The sequence below is a fragment of the Hibiscus syriacus genome, unplaced genomic scaffold (genome assembly GCF_006381635.1).
Source record: "Hibiscus syriacus cultivar Baekdansim isolate YM2019G1 unplaced genomic scaffold, ASM638163v2 tig00110327_pilon, whole genome shotgun sequence".
NCBI classification, from domain to species: domain Eukaryota; kingdom Viridiplantae; phylum Streptophyta; class Magnoliopsida; order Malvales; family Malvaceae; genus Hibiscus; species Hibiscus syriacus.
Window position 1 is genome coordinate 115,461 of NW_024062684.1, and position 27,240 is coordinate 142,700.

The window sequence follows — 27,240 nt, forward strand, 5'->3', positions numbered from 1 at the left end:
GAATAACAGACCTAATTTTTAACTAATTAGAAAGCCTTTGAATTCTCAATAGAAATACAGTAGACCTTCATTCTTTGCCTCAGTCTCCTACTTCGTCTCTTTCAATATTGAGAAAACCAAAGATTCCAAGAATAAATAACCCTAAAACACCCTCAGCCATGAATACCGCACTAGCCACGTTGTCATCACCACGCCTCACTTTCCTCCCTCTGAAATCACCTTCTTCGTCTTCTTCGTCGGCTTCGTTTCTGGGTTTTCCTTCACCCAAGCCCCTCAGGCTCAGGGCTTGTTCTGCAAAGCTTGATTCCGTTCCTGTTTCTGAGACGAACAGCAAGAACCGACCCCTTGCTCAGAAGCTTCAATCCTTTGCCAAGACGGCTGTTTTGGTCGGTGCCACCGCTTTAATGGTTGGGAAATTCTCCAACTTCCCTGCCAAGGCTGACCCTGCACCAGCAATGGTTGAACAAGAACCTGCTTTTCGGGAAGAAAAGGAAGAGGCGGGGAAAACCCAGGACGCAAAGCAGAAGCAAACTTCACCACTTTCTGAGTTTCTGGAATCTAACGAGGAAGCCTTCGAGGCATTGAAGTCACTCTTATACCAGAAGCTCGAAAACCACGAAGACGAAGAAGCGCTTAGTATTTTGAATCGTTTGGTTTCTGCTCAACCTGAGGTTACGGATTGGAAATTCTTGTTGGCGAGGTTGTTGGGCGACATGGGTCAAAAGGAGAATGCACGCAAAGTGTTTGAGGAAATTCTTCAGTCGAATCCCTTCTCTTTTGAGGCATTGTTCGAGAATGCTTTGTTGATGGACCGTTGTGGGGAAGGAGAAGCCGTGCTCAAGAGGTTGGAAGAGGCTTTATCCCTTGCCCAAGAAGAGAAGAAAGACAAAGAAGCCAGGGATGTTCGGTTCATAATTGCCCAGATACAATTCTTGCAAAACAACGTGGAAGGAGCTTTTATGACTTATCAAGAATTGGCCAAAGAAGATCCCAGTGATTATAGGCCGTATTTTTGTCAAGGGATGATATATACTTTGCTTGATAGGAATGATGAAGCCAAAGAACAGTTCGCAAAGTACAAGAAGCTTTCACCAAGGAAGCATCAGGTGGAAGGGTACTTGAGGACACCCTTATCAAAAATGAAGTTGTTTGACACCAATGAGGAGAATTGAGTTTTGGAGGTTTCGGGAAATTTTCTGGCATCCTGGTGGTATACAGTTCTTGAGTAGTGTGTGCTTCATTAGACCTTTAAGCCTTGTTGGAAACTGTACAAGCGATATCGAAACTTCTATGTAAGTTTCAGATGATCACTTAAAGAAATAAAGTGATGAGTTGTTTTATTTTTTTCAAATGGATTAATTGTTTTTGCAGTTTTGGCTTCGATAATATACCAAATTGCTTGGCTTCACTGTTATGCGGTATATGATTTACATAATCTTTCTTGCTTTCGATTCGGCAATAAAATTTAGAATCTACTGAGACTTTCAGAGAGGTTGAGGTTCAAAAAACACTTTACAACTTCAGACTATAGGTTCGAAAAACACATTACCCTCTAGTATTTCATGAATGCTTATCTACATTCGATTTTGGCCTCCATTCTTTTTTTCCCCCCTTAGATTTATTATTGGCTTGGTGTTTGGGATTGACAGTAGCTTCTGAAGTTGGCTTCTTGCCCTTGCTACATTTCTCACCCTTACATATACTCTCTTTCACACAACAATGGTGATCGGATTCCTAGGATATATGGGTTTCATCTTTTTCTACTTTCGATTTTGGCCTCCACTCTTGTTTTTTCTTAGATTTATTGTTGCTTTGGGGTTTGGGATTACCAGTAGCTTCTGAAGTTGGCTTCTTGCCCTTTCTACATTTCTCACCCTTACATCTACTCTTTTTCACACCACAGTGGTCACAGGGTTCCTCGGATACATGGTTTTCATCTTTTTCCAAATAACGTTGCTCACGCAGAAAAGGCACCATTGCAGGCCACCCTGAATGCAGCTCCTCGCAAAGGGCACCGATTATTGGAATGCTACTTTCGAGTTTCAGCCTACTGAAAAAGAAATGGAGAAAGCAGTGGGAAGTTTTAAATATATTTCACTAATCATGCGCAAAACGGTATCTTTCAAGCAATGCATGAAATTAACCTCAGTTCTAGTATATTATGCAGTCGCTTCATTAGATTGAGCATGCTGATTGCATCCCTCAAAAAGTCTTCACCACCTGCAGGTTTCTTCTGCTGACATTCTTTTATACCAGCATCGATGACGAAGACAAGTTTTCCTAGATATACCTAAAAAATACATCAAATAACAATAAGCATTACCTAAAAAATACATCTCCTAGATATACCTAAAAAATACATCAAATAACAATAAGCATTACCTAAAAAATACATCAAAATAACAATAAGCATGATCCAAACGGTGAAATAATGCTAGAAACTAAAACACAAGGAAAACGGCAAGATATCAGAGCTCATCTAATGACATGCATATAAACATTAACCTCAGTGAAGTAAATAAGATAATATCCTTTGATCTTTGATACCATCAACTGCCTTTAATGCTTCAACAAGCTCCTGAAAATGATCAAGGTCACCTCTCAACCTTGCAATGTTTGCTGCCTCCACGAAGTTCCATGCTCCTTCCTCCGATAAACGTGTTTCTATAGTAACCGTATCCTGGATGCAATTGATGTTAAGCATAAGAGTTACGAGAAACATTATTTTCCATGCCCTGTGTTTGGTCCCTATTCCTTTATAAATGTTTCTGGAAGAGAAGAAATGGTTGGTTTGGGGCGTAGCTGCAGGAATATGGTTAGGTAGCTGTCGTGCAGGTGTTGGTGCAATCTCTGTTCAAAGGTAATTATTTAATTATCATGAGCCTAATTTTGAATTATGTATGTATTTGGATAAGTTTGCTTATATCTGGATAATTAATTTTCTGGCATATGCTGCATTGGCCTTAAAGAAATCATTTTGAGGGTTAGATGAGGCCTTTTCAATTCACTTCATACTAATATCAGAAAGAAATATCCTTGTAATTTTAGATTGATTTATTTTTGTTGCTTTTGCATATAGCATGGAGTAGCTCAAGAGAGAGGCTTAGTGTTGACATTATATCTCCCTATGCTGCTCAAGTTGTTGCAATTCAGGAGAAGCTTGGTAGGAATTATGAGAAAAGTGATAACTTCGAAGTGAAGGTGAAGTCAGTGGACGGGTTCCAGGGCGGTGAGGAAGATATCATAACAATATCAACTGTGAGATCCAATCATTCATGAGAAATCGGTTTTGTATCTAATTCTCAAAGAACCAATGTTGCTCTAACAAAGGCCAGGTATTTCCTTGGATTAACCTTTTCTACTCTTCAGTTTTTGGAGTTCTGTAATAAGTTGCAGTGGGTTTTTAATGCCTTTCTCGGGTACTGCCTCTGGATTTTGGGGGATGGAAGAACACTGGCCAAACATGAATCTGTTTGGCAGGGCTTAGTTCATGATGCTAAATCGCGCCATTGTTTCTTCGATGCTGATGAAGTCAAGGGATTAGCTAAAGCTATTTTTTATGCCAGGAAAGAGTTTGATCAGCTTGATGACTGACTTAATCATGACAGTGTTCTCTTCCAGAATGCTAGGGGGAAGGTTGTGACTTTTGCTTGTTAAAACTTGTTATCATTCTACTTGTTCTATCAAGTTATTGAGACTCCGTTACATTCTATATGCATTCGACACTAAGCGCTAACCTTTATTGTTTTTCATTTTCCTTGACCTCAGGTTCTTTTCAGTGATAAATTCAGAAAGTCATTTGGGAAGGTATGAAGACTTCTGCTTGAATTATTTCGGCTTGTGGAGACAATTTAAAAATTGGACTACTGTCTATCTTCTGATGAATCCCGATGCTGAATGGCTGAGAATACTGGATAACAAACAAGTTTGCAGAAACCAGAAGTGGCTTTCCATTTCATTCCGTCAATTTGTCTCGGCTGCAAGGAGGTATTGGTGCTCAGAATTGGTAGACGTTGGCCTGTAAGTCCTGAAAATGCTTGTGCGACTCTATAGTTTCCCATGCACGAATTCTTTGTCATCCTTTAATCGAAGCATGTCTCTTACTCAAATCTATGAGGTTGCACGTTTTCTCTTGTATTCCAAGTTTCTTAAGAGCCAGCATGCGCAAAAGGATTTGATGAAATTCATCAACCTGTCATCAAAGGATTTCTTTGGCTATGTATTTCCACTTGATTGTCGAGATTCGTTGCGAGAAAATATGATCTCTCTAAGGGGATCAGAAACTTCAAGAAATTTACTTGAAGAAGTCATTTTGGAATTGACCAGATCAAAATGCAACAGCTTGTCATATAGGGAAATTGGAAAGGTGGCTTTGATAATCCTTGGATCTGGTCGACTTAAGACTGAACTTTTTGGGAAGATTCTTGAATGTTTACAATGGAATGCAGCATGGAAGAACTTCATTGCAAGTCTCAAAGATGATAGAGTTTATCCTGCAGTTATTTTCAAGTTCCTTGAAGCTTTAGAATATACTTGTTGATTGGTGGAACATATTTGATTATATGTCACTAGTTTGTTTCTTGCACCTCGTTGAGCGGTATCTGATGTTGTTATCCTCCTTCAATGGATACTTTCTCACTACGAAGGCAACTTTTGTGGAGTGGTTCATCTACGAGGATGGGAGACCGATATCGACTTCCAGTTCTGTCACCATCTATCAGAAATCTTTGGAATACATTCTTAATTTTGTAATTGAAAGGGTTCAGAAGTTGCTGTATTGTTATGTTGATGCCATAGATTGGGTTGATAAGTATCATATAAATGTGGAGGACTACGACCATTTTTTCTTTTGAGATTGGTTATCATTATATGTTTGATGCATTTGAACTTTGGGAAGGGTCTTGATTTACTTGTCGACTTGCTTTGTCAAGAGCATCAAAAAAGCATATTACAGGACTACTACCCTCGGAGTTTTGTGATGCTGTTTGGAGATATAGTCTGAATATCGACGTAAATGTGCTTGCCGATGCTTTTAGGAAGATCGGAAACCCTCTTGCAATTGTGAGCATAAATGAAACTGTCCTAAATTTGAATGCAGGGATGCTATATTTGTTGATATGAAGCTCAATCCATGCAAGGAGAATATTGAGAATGTTGTTCCCTAAAACTGAGTTCTTGTTTTCATACTGCTGCTGAAGCGTTTCCTCCATCCAGTTATGACGATGGGACGAGCTCGGAGGTTGTGGCGTCTTCAACGTCGGTTACTCTGTCAGATCAAGAGCATATTATCGGCGGTGGATGTCAAAGATCTAACGAACTTCAGCTTACATGAGGGTAATGTTTGTATGCATGTCAGTATGTCTTGCTGTCTTTCTCTGTATTTTTTATTTCGTTTATTTATTTCACTGTTCTGATCATGCTTATAGTTGTTCGGGGTGGTCGGCGGTGGTGCCTTTAATGCGGCAGCCGCTCTACTCAAAGAAAGATGAAAATCATGCATGTGAAATCTGGTGATCCATCCTGATGTAGAAGAGAGTTGAGGAATGTAATAATGGCAAGAAACCAACTTCAGAATGACAAATACAATTTTATGCTTGTACGTATGTATCATTAATCACTAAGCCAACAATAATCATAATTAAATATCATTAAAGAAAGAATTGAGCAATGTCTACAAATAAAATTTGGTACGTAGAAAACAAAATTCACGATTTATCGCAATGGTTGGCGATGAGGGATTGAATAGCTCCGGATAAGTTGGTCGTAGCGGCGACAAGATCCGTCATCCCTTTGTGGTTGACTTCGTTCTGAGTTTCTTCGATCCGTAGTCGACGGTGTTCCAATTCCATCACTTGTTGGTGTCGTTTCTCTTTATTCTCTTCGCAGCTTTTAAGGGTTCGAGCTAAGACGGAGGCACTCCGCATTATGCTCGAACCGATTTTTCGAACTTTTTTACGTTTCGTCTCCGAATCCAGATTTTCACTTGACTCTGTCTCCGAGGAATCAGTCTCTTCTGCTCAATCACAATGTATACCAAATAAAAAGTACAATTAGGTGTTCAACTAAAATACAACCATTACATTTAATCGGACTTAATCTCGTTTTATAACCTTAAATGTAAATGTTTGACATGAACTACAATAAATAAAATGAACATGTCACATTATTTAAAAAATACACCGAATATACTAATATTTAATGAAGTCCACTTTTACCCCTTTCAAATCGTTAATAAACTGATCCGAAAAGTTGGAAGAATGAATCGCAAACACAGAGGTTAGAGACCAAACTAAAGCTAGGGTCTAGCATGGTCTTTTGCACCCGTTGGTTTGTGGGTAAATTTCATTTTCACTCCTACCCTAAGATTAAAATTTCAATTTTAGCCTTTTAACCCTTTAACTAATTGAAATATATAAATATATATATACTTTTGACCATTCCAATATTTTTATATTTTATTTCAGGTCCCTACACTAAATTCTAGACTTCATTATCGAACCAAAGCATGAGCAGGGCCCTGTCCTTATAGTCTTTTTAGACTAAGTCACTAAAGTACCTATAAATTTAAATATTAAAGAAGTTAACTCTTATTCTAAAATTTAAGTTTAAATATTTAATATATTCTTATATATTTAAAATTAAATAATTTAATATCTCTGAATATTAGCTTTAGGTTCCGCTCTTACCGACAAAATTTAAAACCTGTAGTGAGTTAAATCATGCTAGGATAACTTCTATGTCATGAAAATATAGAATGTATGGCAGGTCCTTCAAGCACCCACAATCATGAATGCTACTCTTCCTCACTGCTTTTCATGATTACTTCACATATAATTATATAAAATTAAATTATTAATAAAAAATACTTAAATTATAAAAAAACGATTCCTTATCACTATATATATATATATACATATATAAATTAATTATTAAATTGAACGATATATTATGTAATAATTATTCTATGAGGAAAGTAGACAGATGATTTCTCGACTATAGATCGTTATTTTATTTAATCATCTGACTATTAAAAATTATAAAATATTTTTGTGACTAAACATTATTTTTTTAGCTCCAAAATAATAACCCGACTATTCATATATTTCAAAATTATCATTTTTCATTAAAAAAAAGCTCATATGAACTAGATATTAATATGTTGATTAAGATATGATAAAATTATATTTTAATGATGTATACTTACACCATCATTATTTTTAAGCACTCGCTCGTTAACATTATATTTCAAACATTAGTTCAATGACATAATGTAAACAAAAGTTTAATTCATAAAATACAATTAAAATAATTTTAGGATCGTATTTTATTACATCCCAATCAACATATTAATATTTATCTATTACGACTGTTTATTTTTTAACAGAAGATGACGAGTTTGGAACAAATGAATATTCAAGTAATCATTTTATAATTTTGAATAGTATGATAACTTAACAAAATAACATCCTATAATTAAAAGATTATTTTATAACTGATGAAATTTAATAAAACAATAATCTATTATAAGAGAATCATCTATGTACTTTAGCGTTATTCTATAATAATTTAATAAACTGTGATATTTTAAATCATAAAATCGTGTTAATTTTAAATCGTGAATATAGAACATCAAAATCTATAAAATTGATGAAAAGAATGGGCCCCTAATAAATGAAATGGAGCAGAGTTTTCAAACCTGCAAGTTTGACTATATATGAATGTAATTATATATAAATCGCTGAAAGACAAAATACGAAAAAAGTTTTCTCTTTTGTGATTTCTGACACATTACTACTAACATGCTATACTCCAAGCATCCTGCAGCACCCCAAAATTAAAATAATAATAAAAAATAGAAAACAGTACCTGAAATTGTAACCGGAGCTTCAATCTCCGGCGCCTGCCGGTCTGTCTTACCAGCTAGTTGCTCCGGTGATTGAGAAACCGAAGGTGGCTGTTGCTGATGGGTGGTGTATTTTCTTTGAAGAACATCGTTGAGTGCTTCGAAGACTTCAGGGGACATGGTGGTGGGCAAGTTATGGAGCTTACGTTGGTGCCTGTCCATGGACCAGTAAGACGGGGATTGTTGGGAAGACGACGATGATTGGTACTGTCGAACCTTTTTGTAGTCGCGGAGGAGGTTATCCCATTTGTCGTTGCATTGGTTTTGGCTACGGAAGCAGCCGTGATCCCAGCAGTAGTTCTCGATCCATTTCCACCTTAACTCGCCTGGTTTCGACGGTGGGCTCGTGGAAGGTCTGGCACGGCGTTCGTCGTCGATTCTTTTGGCGGTGATGAGAGTTAGAGTTTCTTGGATTGTCCAGTTCCCTTTGCGGTATTCACGGTTGGTGGAGGTGGTTGGTGTGGTGATGTACGGTGGTTGGTGGTGGTGGTGGTGGGAGGTTGAAGGTAAGGACGGAGGTGGTGGTGGCGGGAGAGGGTTGGACATGGTTTAAGCATGGGTGAGAAGAGTGGGAATGTTGTGTGTAGAATTTACATGGTTTTGTTGGTTTGCGATGGAGGAAAAGGGCATATTTTTTTAAATGGATTATGTTTAGGGTAAAGTATATAAATGGTCACTAAATGTTTCAGATGCTTACATTTAGGTCCCCCAACTTTTAAAATTTTAAATACAGTCACCAAACATTTAATTCGTTTACAATATAGTCTCCAATATGACGGTCGCTTCACTGCCGTTAGAGTAAATTATGTAAATGGTCACTGAACTTTTCAGGCGCTTGCATTTAGGTCCCCAACTTTTAAAACTTGCAACACATTCATCAATTATATTCTAAACTCCAAATTCCAAAATATTTCAATTACATTCTAAACCTCAAATTCTAAAAATACTTCAATTACATGCCCAACCTCAAATTCATAATTCATTCTTAAAACATGTCATAACAAACTAAACTTGAAGCAGTAACCCTAAACCCTCAAAACATAACCCTAAATGTTAAATTTCCCACCAATTAACCCACCATAATCAACAACATTTAGTTCATAGCAACAAGTGATTATGTTGGGTTTAGGATTTAAAAACTAGATTTAACCAACTATAAGTGAACAATACTCTATTCGATTCGAAAAATTATTTTTCGACTTGAATTGATCAAAAAAATTTGATACAAATTGACTTTGAGTTGTAATTTCATAAACTCAACTTTAAAAATTTTCAAGTTAAAATCGAGTTGTAAAATACAACTTGAATATCTAAAAAAATTTAGTAATTAGTGGATTAATTTTTAAGTTTGAGTCAAGTCTCTTGACTCTGTATGATATATGCATATCACATATGGAAAAAATGAAGAAATATATGTATTGTATATGGTTAAAAAACTATTTAAATTAGAATCAAATAATATTAGAGTATTATAAATATTTATAATTAAATTTAAACAGAAACTCGAGAATTCAATTCAATTCGACTTGATTTAAATTTTATAAACTCAGATCGAAAAAAATTCGAGTCATCTATTTTATAAAATGAACTGAATTAGAATAAAATAATATTATAATATGATCAATATTTATAATTAAATTTAAACAGAAACTCGAAAATTCAATTCAATTTGACTTGATTTCAATTTTATAAACTCAAATCAAATTTTTTTTGAGTCAACTATTTTATAAACTGAATTGAGTATTTAGGTCCAACATAACCCTAAACCCAACATAATCACTTGTTTTTTTTATAAGTGATTATGTTACTTGTTGTTCACTTATAGTTGGTTAATTTTTTATGAAATGGTTATGTTTTGAGGGTTTAGGGTTGTTGCTTCAAGTTTAGTTTGTTATGGTAGATCTTGAGAATGGATTATGAATTTGGGTTTAGGCATGTAATTGAAGTATTTTTGAATTTGAAGTTTAGAATGTAATTGAAGCATTTTGGATTTTGGGGTTTAAAATGTAATTGATAACTGTGTTGTAAGTTTTAAAAGTTGGGGGACCAAAATCCAAGTGCCTAAAAAGTTCAATGACCATTTATATAATTTACCCTAACGGCAGTGAAACGACGGTTACGTCAGGGACCATATTACAAACGAACTAAATGATTGGTGATTGTATTACAAGTTTTAAAAGTTGGGGACCTAAATGCAAACATCTAAAAAGTTTAGTGACCATTTATATACTTTACCCTTATTTTTATTTAGTGTTATTTTTTTAAATAATAAAAAAGTATAAAATAATATTTATTTAGAATATTTTTTAACTATCCATAACTCATATACATTTTATATGTATAGCACCTTTTTTTTATCAAGAATATCATTTGATTAGTTTTTATTTATTTATTTATTTTTAATTAAATAAATCTATTTTGACTATAACGTTTAATTTGATACTTATATTTTTTATTTGATTATATATTTAAATTTTATTTGATATTTAATTTTTGTTATTACAAATAAATACTTGAATTTATTTTTAAATTTAATTTGATACTTACTTTTTAGTTAATTAAATATTTAAATTTAATTTCATAATTTAAATTTATATTTAAATTTAATTTTTTATCTAAAATAACACTTGTAATCTTTTAATCGATTTAAACTATAAAATTAAATTCAAATATTAATTTAAATCACAAACTATATTAATTTCAATAAAATGATCAAATTCAAATCTTCAATTGAAAAAAAAATTAGATACCACATTTAAGTTTAAAGTTAAATATAATACCTAATTAAATAAATAGAAAACTTAAATATTAAAGCAAAATTTTAAACTAAATTCAAGTATTAAAATACATATTTATCAAATTATTTTTAAGGGTAAAGAAGGGAGGCTTCATGAAATGTTATTTTACCTTCTTATACATCAAAAAAAAAGTATTAAAATCGTAGATAAGAAGGAGTACGGAAGGAGTACATGGGGTTTTCCAAAGGACGGAGTAGTAACAAACGAAGGACAAACAGTGAATATCACGTTGCTGGATTTACAGCCAGGGATGAAAAAAATATATAGATCGCTTTTAATTTGATTCAATTTAATAATATTAATACTTTTATATAAAATTTAAATTTTAGATTTGATTAATTTAAATTCGAGATTAAAACGATTTTATTATGACTTGATATAAAATAATTACGAAAATATTATTTTTATATATATTTTATTTTTAGTTAAATTATGATAAAAATGTACGAACCAACTTATTTCACTAGTTAAAAGAATCGTTAAGCTTTCATCGTCAAATGATTGGGAGTATTTAGAACAAATACTACTTTATAATCACATTTAGCTTAATAAAAAAATTATAAAAAATATATTTGTAAACATTTAATTTCTGTTAGAAATTTGATAATTTATTTTGCATAAAAAGAAATAAATTAGAGTTAGAATTTTGTTTATACAAGTAACCTGATTGATATGTTTGGCCTACCTTTAAGATTTTACTTCCTTGCACTCCGTCAAAGTCCTATCATGTTTCCCATGGAGGGGCAGCTTAGGGTTTATGTGGTAGCTTCCATTGCCTTCTACCTTTGCCTCCCAATCCCCTCACCGGCCCACCCCTTTTCGGTTAGGACCACCACCAATACTTTCACTGTTCCCACATTGCCTTTACAGTTTTGTTTAAAACTTGTGGATGAAAAAAAATAGACTTAATTTAGATTTTAAAATTAATCGAAATTGTTACGGTTTATTACAAAAATCTCATCCTGAATCACTTGGTTGTTCTGAAACAAGGATCACTTGATACATTCCTAATAAGTAATTGGCAGGTCCAATCACCTCATTGCTAGACATCCAACAAACTAGATAAACGAACTTATAATGACTCTGATATTCATTTATAAAAAAAAAAACGTCATACTTAATGTGACATCAAACACCTAATTTAGGTATAACTCATAAATATATTGATAAAGATGACAAAGAATGGCGCCCCACAATACGGTACAGAGTTATTTTTGTAAATATGTACCAGAGTTTATTTATTATAAAGAAGATGTAACCAAAACTTATGACATTTTGAATGGAAAAAAAAAATCTAGGGCCGCCCAAAGTACAGAGGACGTAAGCACATTGTTGAACCTCGTTAAAACTCTTGTTTTCTTTTCGTTTTCTTTACTCGATTATTCAACAATATATAATATATAGAAAAATCATCTCTCTCGTAGAGGGGAATTATTTATCTTTATCCCATCTTCTCTTAGTTTAAGTCTATAATCTGATCAACGTCTTTCATGAACGACCCTTATCCAAATTAAAACATGATAAACTGTCATTTATTATGTTGACCCTATTCTCAAATTGAGGACAGCTTCTGTGAAAGACCTCCGTTATGAATTACTCTCAGTGAAACTCGATCTCACGACCACAAGGTTAAGAGTCTTGCGCTCTACCAACTGAGCTAGACGAGCAATTCTACAAACTGTCATTTATTGATGTCTTCAAATAATTTTCTAATGGCTATCTATCCAAACCAGAATACAGTGGACCACATACACCCTCCCCCAACTTCCTCCCTCTAATTGCACATCATCAGATGATAATGACCCATGCACGTAGCGATATAGATAAAAGATAGGACTGTGAATAGATTTGAAAAATCCGTGGGCTTTAATACCATCCACACCATTACCATGTATGGATGGATACCTAAAAGTAGTGGCTGTCGCAAGCTTAGATATCCCAATCTTTAATACCAATTAAGAAACTGCACCAGCATTAATAATGACATTAAGAGGTGGACTCTGTGTACGTATGAATATATATATGAAAAAGTTTACTAGTTCCTCAAAAGTCAATCCCCCTCCCCTATCCTAGTAAATTAACCTTCCTTGAAGAGCAACACAATGCAAGAAGGCAAATGGGTATGATAAGTGTTTCTAAAAAAAAATATCAGAATTTCAAGATATTCGTTCTCATGCAACCGTGATCATAGAATTGGCAAGCCCCGACTACGCAAACGTTACTTTACTATCATAATCCAGCCCTCTCGAGGCTCCTGGAATTTGCCGAATCAAGTGAAACGGTTTTGATTAGGCTTCACCAAGTTGAGAATAGCAGAATGATCACATTAGCTGCAAAATGACAGAGAAATAAGAACAACGTGTGTGTATGTGTGTATATATATAAACCCATCAGTTAGGACAATCATTTCGACTGGACATCGGTCCATCACTCTGCCCTAGGAGACTACAAAATTTTGTCCCGAATTTTCAACTTGAATGAGTTAAAATCTAATGGTCCCCATTCCCTACTCCCAAAATGTTATAACATACATATCCAATTTAAACGTGTATCAGTCAAAGCAAACACCTGAATACTATAACTTAGCTCGGTTGTACAGGGAAACAATTTATTTATTTTTTCTGGATGTAATCTGAGGAGAGATTAACCGACCGGGATAAGGTAATCCATAGTTAAACACAACTCGCCAGACTCTGATATATAAATAGTAACAAATCAGAGTGAAGGAAAAAGAAACACCAGCTACCCTCACCTGAATCACTATATAACCATATCCATAGAACAGTTCACAACAAACCGATATCATGTAAGAATCTTGGTGATTTAAGCACAAGAAAATGGTTTCGGAAGTTCAACACACATTCCTATAGATGCAATAGCATGGTCAAGGAAAGAAACTAAAGCTAAAAATGCAAATATGGCTAAAAATGCGAATATGGCCAAAAAGTTCGAAAGTCTATGAAAAGAGAAAAGCAAGAAATAAGGCAAATACAACTAAACGGCATCATACTAACCTGCCAGAATGGTGTGAGAAACTGAGTCATTTCCCATGTATCTCAAATAAGCTTCAGAAACACATACAAACTCACGAAATTAGATTACATTTTTAAGTAAATACTTATTAGTTTTAACTGAAGTAAAAATAGTGGAAAAAAAATACCATATGTGAGCTGAACTCCATGGAAGATTGCAAGTTGACAAAGAGCCACTTGTCTTCAAGAGATGCAGTAGCTTTCGCCTAAACCATAGACAGGTAGCGCTTAAAACTTGAAGAGGAAAACATTTTGATACAAGTTAGATGAAAGATCAAAACTTAATCAATGCATTCAGGCAGTTAATTTATCATAAAAAACGCTTATTTATTTCCGACTCGCACTTCATTCAGTCAATAGACCTTAAACTATTGGAGATTCATATTATGCAATACTTTAATGACCAGACTTCTCAAAACAAGCCAATAAAAATTAATGCTGTTGATTACTTAACAGAAAATATAAAACCATAAGATAGAAAATGTTAAGAAAACCAATATGCCTTCTCAAATGATCCAAGGAACATCAGATGACGATATAAAGAGGCGAAACTATCTTGAAGAGTATCTACTTCGCTGGAAGCTCCTGGATCTTCCATTTGCTCATATATCTTACGGATTTCCATTACCGAGCTTGCCAGCTCAGGTGGATAAGCTGAACTGGATTCTCTGGGAAAATGAAAATTTACCACAGGATCACATACTTCGTCTCGACCAATGGGTCCGATATTATTTCTAGCCTCACAGGGTCACAGTCCCACTCACAGAACAATATAACAAGACAATGACAAAAACAAAACAAATAGATATCAAGACAAACAATTACTTGACGATTTAGAGTGAAAAATCAATGTGAATCTCTTTAAATATCTTGATCATCCCAAGAATCAATGTTTTCCACCAGTGGAGACTGTGAAGCCGGAGCAAGTACACCAGCTTCACTAGCAACGTAAAACAGCTGAAAAGCTTCATACAGGTTCCGACTTGTTGCCTGTTTTCCAAAAACATTCCCCATTGAGTTGAATATGAGTTTTAAGATCAAACTACTAAATACAATCAACAAATTACTCAATCTTAACTACCCTGAAATCTCTACTCGGATTAATATGATGTATTAAGTTAAGAGAAAATCGCCTCAGTGACCAAAAAAAAGTTATAATATACGATTTTAACCAACTTTTTTTGGATTTGCCAAAATGACCAACAAAATCGCAACGCGAAATAAAAATCGCAACGCGATCCCCAGAATCGCAAATCAGTTTCCAAAATCGCAACGCGATTCTTGAAAATCGCAATGCGATAGTACAAATTCGCATTGCGATTTTCCAAAATCGCAACGCGAATATGAAAATCGCAACGCGAACACATAAATCGCAACGCATATCCGTAAATCGCAACGTATATCCGTAAATCGCAACGCGTATGGGTAAATCGCAATGCGTATCCGTATATCGCAACGCGTATCCGTAAATCGCAACGATAATCCGTAAATCGCAACGAGAATCTGTAAATCGCAACGATAATCCGTAAATCGCAACGATAATCCGTAAATCGCAACGAGAATCTGTAAATCACAACACTGAAATTTTGGGTATATAACACTGAAATCATAAACTAAATCCCTAAATCGCAACTCATTCCATCTCCATCTATCACTCTCTCCGGCGACATCCGTTCCTATATCCAACGACATCCTTCCCAATCCGGCAACAGGTTTTAGTTTCGCAGCTCGTCTGTTTAGTAAATTAATTTACAACCATGAAATCATCTAATGTTGATCATGTTTGGATAGATTTGTGTTTTGGAGGGTCATGGGATAATGTTAATGGTGTTTTACAATATATGCCTTTACCCATGAATCTTCAACTAAAATTGTCTTTACAAAAGTTAACTTATGAAACTCTAATGCTACGTGTTTCAATAAATTGAATTTAGAGCCCCTAAGTGGATTTAGGCTATCTTATCAGAGAAATGGTAAAGTTTATTTGTTAACCGACAATAAAGATGTTGAACGATTCATTGCTTACATTAGTGTTTCACAAGATGATGTTACATTGTATGTTGTTGAACCTAGAAGTAGTATTGTTGGGTCAGTAGCGGGTAGTAATCAACTAAGTTTTTCTCAAAACCCACAACCTTTCTCTAATCCAAATCCCAATCAACTTTCAGCACCAAATTCCGATTTTCGTATTGACCAGTTAGACGATGATGAGCCAACAGAAAAATTGTTAGTACTAGTCAGTATTCGAAATTTGGTCTTGGTCAATATCCGGACTTTGATATTGGTCATACACGGATTTTGATGATGTTTCAGAAGAAGAAACAGACCCTGCGTGTAATGATTTTGATATTGGTCAATACCCGAATTTTGATGATGAAACAGCCGTTGCCGAAGAATGTATTGATGATAATGAGGAGGAAGTTACGACTGTGAATGAACATGTTGAACATCCATTCTGTAATTCATATAATCCTGAAGAAGAAAAAGAAGAAGAAAAAGTCCCCGAAGAAAAGAAAATGCCACGGGCGTATAACTGGAATATGCCAGAATTACTTCAGATACCGGAAGAAGAGTTGATAAAGAAAGCAGTTGATTGTTACACAAAAGTTATTCGTATCAAGAAAGATGATTGTTTTGATACAAAGGAAGACTTGAAGATAGCTTTGTATACGAAATGTGTGGAAGATGGCTATCAACTAAAAGTTAACAAATCAAGCAAAGATCGTTTCGAAACAAGGTGTATGATTGACAAAAACTGTACGTGGCGTATGATTGCAAAGAGAATAAAAGATTGCAAATGTTTCAAGTTAGGACTTTTATTGATAAACATACATGTTCAAGAACCCAAGTTTTTCCTCACCATAGACAGGCAAACAAAAAGGTGTTGGGTGGTTTCTGGCTGAGTTAATGTTTTGAATGGCAGGGTATATCGGGGACATGAAATTATGACTGACATGAATGCTCGGTTCAAGATTAGTATATCATATTCTCAAGCTTGGAGAGCCAAATGTTATGCCTTGGAATTGTTGAGGGGGTCGCCAGAAGCATCGTTTGCCCAACTGCCGGCTTATTGTCACAATTTAAAGCTGAAAAATCCTGGGTCGTAACTCATATCAAACAGATAGAGATGGACGCTTTGAGTTGCTGTTTATCGCCATTGGTGCTACGGTTAGTAAATCAATATAATTTTGTTGACTCATTTTTGTTAGTTACATGCATTTCACATTTAAATGATTATATTTCTTGTGTATATTATTTTGTAGATTCGTTCGTTTATTACTTGCATGCGCCCAGTTATTATAGTTGACGGAGCACATTTGAAAGGTCGATACCTTGGAGTAAACTTATTAGCAGTAGCCATGGATGCTAACAATGGGATATTGCCAATAGCTTACGGGGTTGGCAAATCTGAAACCTCTGATTCATGGACATGGTTTATGGGGCATCTTAGGGATTGCATAAGTCCTATTAGCAATCTGACAATCATATCCGATAGGGCAAACTCAATTGACAACGCTGTTAGAAGGTGTTTCCCAGATGCTTTTCATGGACTTTGTGGTGTTCATTTGTATAGAAATCTAAAATCAAGGTCTGCTGGTATAAAAAAGCACAAATGGACATACTGGAAGGCTGTAAAAGCTTATCGGGAAGTGGATTTCAATAAGCATATAAATTGTTTAAGACGTGTTTTGCCTCAGTGTGCTCAAACACTAGAAGATGTCGGGTTTGAAAGATGGTCAAGAGTACATCAACTTGGAGTAAGATATGGTTTCATGACGTCTAATAGTGCAGAATCAATCAACGCTCTAAGTCGTCATTCCCGGAAATTACCCATTACTATGTTAATGGAGTTTTTTCGAGCCTCTATTCAACAGTGGTACTACAAGAAAAGAAACCATGCAGGTATTATTTCTTTGAATTCGTAACTTATCATTTTATATTTTACTAAGTATTGTTTATTTAAATTTACAGGAACATTGGAACATCGTGTTACACCATGGACTGAAAAAAAGATAACGAAACGTGTTGTGAAGTCAACGTCATGGAGAGTTGAACCATGTTCAAACACTTTGTTTCAAGTACTGGATAATAACTTAAATGGGCTAGTCGATCTAAATGCAAAGACGTGTAGTTGTATGAAATGGCAAACATCTGGTTATCCGTGTGGCCATGTTATAAAAGTTGCTCTTCATTTAAACCAAGATGATTCAAGCGCATACGCTATGGATTGCTACACTACAGAAGTTTATCGACAGACTTATGCCGAGATTGTCTACCCTATTCCACATCCTTCTGAGTGGGACATACCAGATGACTTACAAACAGTTTTGCCACCAGCCATGGACAGAAGGCTACCTGGCCGACCAAAAAGTCACGATCGTATACCGTCTAAGGGTGAAGAGAAGAAGATCGACATGTAGTCGGTGCAAGGAAAGTGGTCATACAAGGTTGACATGTGGATCACCAGTGCCATCAAAATCATCTTTTCCTCTACCAAAATATGGATCCTCATCAAAATCCAAAGCTCATATGGTGTGAACTTTGTATTATGTAAACGTTGTTATTCAGTTGTATTATGTAAACGTTTTAACATTTAACATTTTATGTGTATTATGTAAACGTTGCCATCAAAAGCTCATATGCAAACGTTGTATTATGTGGATTTATGTGTGAACTTTTAACATTTTCAGTTGAATTAATGACTCAGGCCAACCATTTGACTTAACCAACTCTTGTTATTCAGTTGTTATCACTATTAGGCATGCATTTGACTATCGCAACACGGAAATTACAATCGCAACGAGAGAATCGCAATGCGAAATGAAAATCCCAACATGAAAATCGCAATGCGGAAATAAAAATCGCAACGAAAGAATCGCAATGCGAAATGAAAATCGCAACGAGAGAATCGCAATGCGAAATGAAAATCGCAATGCGAAATGAAAATCGCAACGAGATAATCGCAATGCGAAATGAAAATCGCAATGCGAAATGAAAATCGCATTGCGATTCTCTCGTTGCGATTTTCATTTCCGCATTGCGATTTTCATTTCGCATTGCGATTCTCTCGTTGCGATTTTCATTTCGCATTGCGATTTTCATTTCGCATTGCGATAGTCATTTTTGCCTTCAACATAATGCAGATTGAAATCAACAAAATCAACCATTACATTTCAATCAATTAAACAAGCACAAATAAGAATTATGTTCGCATCAATTACACAAATCAACTTTTACAAATCATCTTTTACAAATCAATTAAACAATCAAAAAATAAGCAATAATTCTTATTTCCGATCATCTACTATTGAATCAACTTTTACAAATCAATTAAACAATCAAAAAACAATCAATTAAACTATTGAATCAACTTTTGCAGCCATACATCATTTTCACGCAGTTCACTTCTGAGATTAACCTGCAGAAACCAAACATTTGCTCAAACAACACTTTCTACACATCTAAAACCTACAAACAGCAAATTATTGAATTCTAGGTACTTAACCAAACATTTTCAAACCAAAAGTATATAAACTTACCAATTGTTTATGGACATTTTTATAACGCGGATGCAGGTAGGCAGCGTCTCGTATATATCGATTTAGCCATATAATGCCGAAACCACAAGCCTACTGCAGCTCTATCTCTATCGGTGGGAGGTAGATACTTGATGCTTCCCGTCGTCAAACGCTCCAACGCCAAGCATACGAGAGGACCACAATCTCCTCTGGCTCCGCTCGTTTGTTGTGGCGCGGTCTCGTCTCTAATAACTGTAATATTGAGCTTCTTTGGCTTCTTGTTTCCAGAACGAGTCCAATAATTGATCGCATCCAAGAATTTAGCCAAATGAGAGCTCCATCCCTTAATAACATCTCTTAAATCAGCCAATGATATGTAATTTATCATGCTGTCATACACTATTGTCTTAAGGGATGGGAGCTGAAGCTCGACGAGAATCCAATGTTTACGTTCCAAAACAGGGATAAACACCTGCAATCATAAGTAATAATTCATTCATTTGCGCACTTATTTCATAAAACCTTTAAACTCAATCTAAAATAAATACTAACCTTATCGACCTCCCACCATGCAGGATAAAGTTTAGCTTGTCCATTGCCCAAATCAAATGATTCATCTCGTGCATTCTTCAAGTGAACGGCGTGAAAAGACGTCGGCATAATTGTATATCGTATATTTTTATTTTTCTTAAGTTTTCTTATTATTAGAAGACGTGTCACCCACGCATCGATATGCTGTTTTACAAAAAAAGACATATATTAGTGACTTACATAAATTTAAAAAAAAAATTAATCAAATTGAAATATAAGAAAAATATAAGACTTACCCCCCCATCGAAATAGCCATTGTCTTCGACCCCTAATAATACGCCCCACCAAGACCGATCAAGCAACAAATAGATATCATCGGTGAGCTTGCATATGTCAGTGAAACACCCCTGGCTCCGCTCATGTAGATAAAAATCAACAGCGGTCTTAGCCCAAAAGGTGTTATCCAGAATTGTGTCCGGTAGTTGTTCCCTCTCCTCTTCAGATACCGGTATGGTACTGGCCGGTAACTCATACGAGAGCCAACTTGAATCCATCATGTCCGGCACGTCAGAGGGTTTCTCAAGAAGCCTACATATGACGCCATGTGAATCGGGCTCTTGAATGGTGGGAGGGACCTCTTCAATGATGACAGTGGCCTCTTGATCGGTGGGAGGGGACTCTCGAAGAATGATAGGGGGGGCCTCTTCAACGATAGGAGTGGACTCAGCTTCAAGAGCAAAGACCTGAAACAAGTCCGGCAAACCCATAAATATAACCAAAAATGACAACAAAAACACAGTAAACTCTACATATGCCATATAGCAGCACGTGAATAGAGGGGGCGGTGGTTCCAAGGAAAAACAAAACATGAAACTGTTTGTTATAACGCCTCTTCCTTTTGTGCCAATGAGAAAGAACAAGTAATGCATGACTTGTAATGGATTCTGCAAATTTTGTTACATACCTTGAGAAGAGAGTGCCGCAGTCACATTTGTACTCTCTCGTGCCACAGATCTTCCAATGAGCTTTCCAGTCGGATTTCACGGCGTACCACTTGGAACACTTGTCGCACTTCCATTTCTTCTCACCGTGTTTCCTCGAGTAATGCTTTTTGATGCCCGTAAGGTCGCCGAGCGGCCTGGACGGGTCGTGGTGGACGCATGTGGGCTCAGGGCAGATATATACCTTCTTCGTTACTTCTTTTGTGGTCTTCTGTCTAAGCTTCCATGGCAGATTATGTCCCCTTCTGTGAAGCTGTAGGTTTTGCTCCCTTTGGAACCCTTTGTTGCATACCTCACAAATGAACCTGTTTGTTTCCATTAGGCTCTTGGGAGACAGTGCTATCACTTCTGCATCTGGATCTGTTAAAAACAAAAGCCAAGAGACAACAAATTCTTATAGTACAATTCTAAACTTAGGGTTTACTTATATATAAAGATCGGGATACTTGCTTGGTGTTCCTGATTGGTTTCTCCTTCTCTTCTGCGACGGCGACGGCGGCAGAGGTGCTAGCCCCATAGCTGAAGTTTGAACGGTGGAATGCTGTTGTTGCTGATCTTGACTGTCTTCTCTAATTCCAAACAAAATCCCCGAGGAGGAAGATGCTTCCATCTTTAAAACAAAACCTTTTTTTCCTTCGATATTTTTCTCAACTACCAATAATCTCTTTTGAAACCCCACATATATGAAGAAACTGAGAAAAACTAAAATCAAGGGGGAGAGTTGAACATTGAAAAGTAAGAAGAAGAAGGAGAAGAAGAAGAAGAGTAAGAAGATAAATCTTAGCTACAATTGTAAAGAACGGTTTCTTCTCTGATTTGGTGTCATGCAATCACACTTAACACATATACATCATTCAGCAGGTTCTCCTCTCTCAACCCTTTTTCTGTTACCTGATTTTGGACATATCTGTCAGATTACAAAATCGGAATAAATTAGAGTTTGCGAGAGAAAGGGATAGAGATGAAGCCTACAGGTCGGTGGACCCAATCCCTTCCGGACAAACTTGCTTCCATCATCATCCTCCATTGGGTACTTACTCTCATATATATATATATATATATATATATATATATACACACACACATGAGACAACATCTGTTCATATCCTATAATTTTCTTAGTTTTATATTTTTTAGAATTGTTAGATAATTAAAAATAGACGATTAGAATCAATAATAAGAAATATAAAAATGAAATTTTTAAGAAAAAAAATAAATAGATAACTTTAATAGTCTATTTTCACTTTGTCTTATAAAGGTATAAATCTTTATGATGTAAATCGATCTTATCTTATATATTTAATCAAATCCAAGTGAAATCAAAGTATGTTGGTGAAACTATGTACTTGTTTTACGTAGAGGTGGTTTTTTTTCAGTTTCTCCACACATGCAAAGGGCATACGTAATCCGGCCCTTTGGTATGATAAATAAACGAACGAAAATGCAGAGGGTATAGTAGTTCTTGTTGACATCACTGTAGTTACGACTAATTTCAGGCCATAGTTGTTTTAATCGTATCAATTTCAACTATCCATAATCCATTAGTGACGGTGGCAGATCCATCACGTGTTATTTGTTTATTTTATTAATTGTATTCGTCTGAAATTTTATTTATATTTATTTTATACGAAAATTTTATATTATTAATATATTTATATTTATTTTTAAAAATATTTCTGAATACGTGACCGACTCTCCAATCCAAAACAGATCTCAAAGAAATCTTGGCAGAATCCAACAGATGGTTCTTGTAAACTCTCTCCCAATAATAAACTATAACAACGATCACTTCGGTAGATAAGCTTTAGGCTTTATCATCGTAAAGTGATTTACCATTTGGTTTAGATTTTGTTTTGTAGTAAATATTAGGGTACACTATCCCATTAGTCATCAAACTTCAGTTTGTATTAATTTGATCATTAAATTTTAAAACGTTTCAATTTGAGCATTAAACTTTTGACATTATTTTTTATCATTAAGTTGTTAAATTGTTAATATTGTGATTATGTGACCAAATATTCTTGTTCATGTGTAGAAAATATTAATTTATTTCATTGTCAGTGTTTGTCGATAGTAGTTTATTATTGATTGTTTCGCAACAAGATTGATATTAAAATGTTTGTATTTCACTCATTTTTTTCGAATTGATTTCTTATGGAACTTCATAAAAAATTAACGAAAATTCATCTAAATGTTCGACATTCTAAAGTTTCGGTATCCTCCAATGGCCATTCGATCACGCTAGTTACAAGGCAAGTTGTTCTTTTTTTTTGTTGAAAAAAATGCTTCTCAGTATCCATACTTTTGACACACCATAAATCTCTCCAATCTAACAAAGATAGAATATCCCTAAAAACGATGGATTTTTGTGTATAATTTCGTGGATTTTAAAGAGGTTTCGAAAAAAATTAGACCAATAAAGTGATAGAGAACAAAAGGATAAATTCATCATTGTCTAGGATGATTATAAAAGAAGTTGTTAAATAATAGTTTTTAATGACTACTGAAAATGAAGAATCCTAATTTTCAGGAAGAAGATGATGAAGTGGAATAAAAAAATATTTTTGGCTTCAAAATCAAAGCACATAAGCACTAAACTTATACATCACCCAGCTGTTAACGATTTAATGATTGAATAAAAAAAATCAATTTTAAAAATTTAGTGTTACAATTGAAGTATTTTAAAGTTTAATGATCAAATCAATATAAAGACTAAATTTCAGTGGTGAAAGTGACAGAAAAATAGTTTTAGGTTGGTGACGTGTAGAATAGTTTACCCAGAATAATGCTTTAAAACTATCTGCTGGTGGAAGCAAAACTAGCTGACTGACAATATTTTGCAGCCAGAAGAGAAGAGAAATGCCCACTTCTTCAATGTCGTTCCCAATTTTCTCAGGTTCTCGTGTAATTTCTCACATTTCCTTATCGACCCATTTATCTTCAAACCCTGTTTTCTTCAATTCATTCTTTGGTGCCAAAAGTTTGTGTTGTAAAAGATTGAGTTACAACCCGAAGTCTCTCCTTAAAATTTCGATGAGTATGGAGAAGCAACCGAGATCGTTAGATGGGTACGAGCAAAACATGGAGGGGAATAGTGGGGTGCTCGAAGTGATTGCCATTGGTAGTAGGAAAGATTCTCTGCTCGAATTTTGCTTGGACTCGCCTTTTCAGTCGTCTTCTTTGAGATTTTGGTATATTTCCTTTTAATTGTTTTTCATTTTTGTTTTGGTTTAAAGGTTTTAGTTTGCAGAAGGCATGCTTTCTGTAAATGGGTGTGTTTTAATTTGCTTATTTATCTAGACTAGAACTGATTGCTAGAATTGCTTCAGAATTCCCAAATCTTATTGTTCCTTTATAAATTCTGACAGATTGTTGTTATGAATAGATACGTTTCTCTTCAAGTTCGCTAATTTTGAGCAATCGTGTCATACTGTTATGCCTAAATATTTGGTTTAAGATCTACTAGTGATTTCTAGCTTCTGAAATCACCTCATTTTTAATGCTTAAATATTTTGGATTCTCTCTTATATCTTTCTTTTTTTCTTTCCAGGACTGTTCTCATGAAAGATGCATCAAATGTGCAGTTACAACAAAGGGTTTTAGGAAAAGGTTTTATCCTATCTTTAACTATTTTGTTAGTATATCATGCTATATCAACCAAATATCAAATTGAAATTTGAAATTTTACCTAGACTGAGAGATTTCATTTTAGTTATTTTAACTCGAAATTTAAAATTTTGTTGCTCATTGCTCAGAATAAAATGTTAGAACCCTTCTTTTTCTTTAGTGATATATATATATATTGTTTTGTAATTGACTGAAGTTGAGTATTTAGCGTGATAATTTTTGTGTCTGATTTCTTTCCCTGTAACTGATTCTATGAATGTGAAATAGGCATGAAAGGAACAGCCATGTGAATTTTTATTAAAAAGTTTTAATTCACTTTCTCAATCACTATAAATCAGGAGAATGTAAATTCTAATTCCAAACAATAAACAAAAGCAATAATTTTGACATTAGCACGCTTGTGAGTGTGTAAAAATGACATACAGTTTTTTAACTTTTAAAATTATTGAAAATATTTAACCAACGGTCTTTGCATGATATTTTGGCTGGCCCTTTTATGAATTCCAGGATTGATAGTATACCATAATATTTGAAACTTGTTTTGTTTTGGGTTTTGGTGTTAGCAAATTTGTCTTTTGCTTTAATGCTTAAATAGTTTAGGTAGAAACTACGAGCAAATGTTTGTCTTTTTATATTCCCCCATGGATAAAAGAGAAATTGACTGGTTATTTAAGGTGGTTGTGGAGGATGATTTTTAGAAGATTGGATTGAGATTTTAAATTTACATTTATGATATAATTAATAGTGACTTGTAGCTGGAAGAAAGAACTCATATAAATTCCAAGATCAAGTACTTTCATCAAGGACTTTTGTTGATTTTTTCATGTCCATGAAAATACTTAAGCTGATTTTTTTTTGGTTCATTTTGTTCTCCTTTCCAGATCTTACACCAAGGATTGTGGAAGCTGATATTTTCATGCAGTCTTGTGCAAAAACTATTATCCTTGTTTGTACATTCCTCGCCTTGGGCTCTTGCTTCTATTTTTTTGTTTAAAAAAAAGAAAGAAAATGAAAGCATTCAATGTTGATTACTATTCATCGTCAAATGATACAGCTGGGCAAGATGATACAATAACCCTGCTACTATAAATGACATAAAAGGAAAATTTACATGAATAGTATGCTAGTTGCAATCAGAATGGTTTTTATAGCAGTATTTATTCATTGATAAGTAGCATATATACTTGTAAAAGGTTTTCTCATTTGTGTATTAGACTCCATAAACTCTTGAGCATCCATAATTTATATGCTATAGTTCTTTGTGTCCCTTGTAAATTTGATGCTTATTATAAGCTTTCAAATATTGGAATTTGCAAATGCTAATGTATATAAAAGCAAGAGATTTTTCTGTTTCATAGCCAACTTCCCTGTTGATCCGGCTGTTTCTTGGTTGTAATGTAATGCACTTGTAGGTTGTTATAGTGAGCTTGATCCATCCCTTCTGCTCCTCATTTTTTTCCTGACAACCAGGTGGCTGGTGCTGGGTATGGCTCAGATCACATTGCAGCAGTGGACATTCTTAAAGCAATAAGATCTTCAAATGGATTTTCTGTTGTTATTATTTTAAAACCTTTCACCTTTGAGGGGCAAAGACGACTTGATGAGGTCAGTGATGCCTCTAAGTTGTGACATGATTTCTTTCTTTGACATAAAGAACATATGATATAATTGTATAAAAGTATATTGTATATAATTCCTTGGCATACTTGTCCATTGTTTCAAGAATGAAAATTTCTACTAGAAGTTTGAATTTAGAACAAGATTTATTGTTTTTTACATGCCTGCCTATCTCCATGGCATTTTGGTGCATATGTTTTGGGGTCCAAACCTCACATTGTTGCAAAATCAATTTTTTCCCAATACCTTGGATGCAACAATATGCAAAGTGATATTATTTGCTTGGTGAGTTTCGCACACATACATATATATTGGGGAGGGATTAGACACGTGAATCATAGCATATATGCAGCTGGGGACTTCATATAGTCTATAGTAGTTGATAATGATGGCAAAGACAAATCGGAGATGACCTCCTTAGTTGGAAATCTTTTTGTGCTAAAGCTTAAAATTTTCAGCTTTGGTAAGTATGTAGAATAACGAATGAGAATTTGAAAATCAACTAGAGTTGGATATGCTAAGATTTAAAAGGAATTTTGTAGCCAGAGTCTCTGGGTTTTGTGCTGGAATCTTGCAGGAGTTTACATTTGATTTGGATATGCTAAGATTCGAAAGGAAATTTGTAGATTGTCTATGGGTTTTGTACTGGTAGGGGGAAGTTTGAAATTTGAGGTTATTGGCTTATAACTATGACAACAATTCAAACTGATTGTTAACTCAATTTGCAGGTCAATGATTTGGTGGGAAAACTTCAAGAGCTGATAAGCTTTTGTATAGGTAAACATGACATAAAGATTTTGTTAGTTGAGTGTTTACCGTTTCTTTTAAAAACTACTTGATAATATATTTATATCATTTATGAACTCCTAAGGCTTCCCATTATAATGTCAGGAGTTCTCACAGTTCTTATTTGCAGAAATTGACACCGACTCCTTGCTCAAAAATGAATTGGTAACTCTAGATGAGGCTTTGAGAACTGCCAATAATGCTGTTATACTTGCCATAAATGCCATATCAATTGTCATAAGTGTAAGCATTTCTTTTGCTTTATTGGGTTGGCTTTGAAATTTATGCCATGCTTAAACTCTGGGAATTCTCCAGGAGATGCAAAGAAAGTTTATTGATGCAGTTCATGATAATATGAAAGAACTTGGAGTTTCAGAAGTTATAAATGTAAGTTGAACTGACATTGCATTTTGTACTAGTTATTAC

The 27,240-nt window shown here is 34.7% G+C and overlaps 5 protein-coding genes across 6 annotated transcripts in view; 2 read left to right on the plus strand and 3 right to left on the minus strand.

Annotated features, from left to right (window-relative positions):
- Positions 1–24,392, plus strand: LOC120118109 (protein SLOW GREEN 1, chloroplastic-like). The gene is made up of 3 exons (XM_039138237.1): positions 1–1,232; positions 22,846–22,850; positions 24,380–24,392. The coding sequence occupies exon 1, from the start codon at positions 159–161 to the stop codon at positions 1,170–1,172; it is 1,014 nt and encodes a 337-aa protein (XP_038994168.1). The 5' UTR covers positions 1–158; the 3' UTR covers positions 1,173–1,232; positions 22,846–22,850; positions 24,380–24,392.
- Positions 1,611–2,303, minus strand: LOC120118112. The gene is made up of 2 exons (XM_039138239.1): positions 2,145–2,303; positions 1,611–2,050 (listed from the first exon to the last, which is right to left on the minus strand). The coding sequence occupies exons 1-2, from the start codon at positions 2,186–2,188 to the stop codon at positions 1,735–1,737; spliced, it is 360 nt and encodes a 119-aa protein (XP_038994170.1). The 5' UTR covers positions 2,189–2,303; the 3' UTR covers positions 1,611–1,734.
- On the minus strand, positions 5,706–8,496 carry LOC120118110 (trihelix transcription factor ASR3-like). The gene is made up of 2 exons (XM_039138238.1): positions 7,867–8,496; positions 5,706–6,013 (listed from the first exon to the last, which is right to left on the minus strand). The coding sequence occupies exons 1-2, from the start codon at positions 8,447–8,449 to the stop codon at positions 5,706–5,708; spliced, it is 891 nt and encodes a 296-aa protein (XP_038994169.1). The 5' UTR covers positions 8,450–8,496.
- Positions 20,513–21,394, minus strand: LOC120118207 (protein indeterminate-domain 5, chloroplastic-like). The gene is made up of 2 exons (XM_039138323.1): positions 21,235–21,394; positions 20,513–21,144 (listed from the first exon to the last, which is right to left on the minus strand). Exons 1-2 carry the CDS (start codon positions 21,392–21,394, stop codon positions 20,513–20,515), a joined length of 792 nt encoding a protein of 263 aa, XP_038994254.1.
- The window catches only part of LOC120118108 (protein ACCUMULATION AND REPLICATION OF CHLOROPLASTS 3-like), a 7,068-nt gene continuing 3,406 nt past the window's right edge, over positions 23,579–27,240 (plus strand). For both annotated transcript variants that reach the window (XM_039138235.1, XM_039138236.1), the window contains exons 1-7: positions 23,579–23,975; positions 24,335–24,393; positions 25,293–25,357; positions 25,882–26,016; positions 26,757–26,805; positions 26,945–27,057; positions 27,130–27,201. In XM_039138235.1, the coding sequence (XP_038994166.1) occupies positions 23,644–23,975; positions 24,335–24,393; positions 25,293–25,357; positions 25,882–26,016; positions 26,757–26,805; positions 26,945–27,057; positions 27,130–27,201 (825 nt within the window). In that variant the 5' untranslated portion in view covers positions 23,579–23,643. The remainder of the gene's footprint in view (positions 23,976–24,334; positions 24,394–25,292; positions 25,358–25,881; positions 26,017–26,756; positions 26,806–26,944; positions 27,058–27,129; positions 27,202–27,240) is intronic.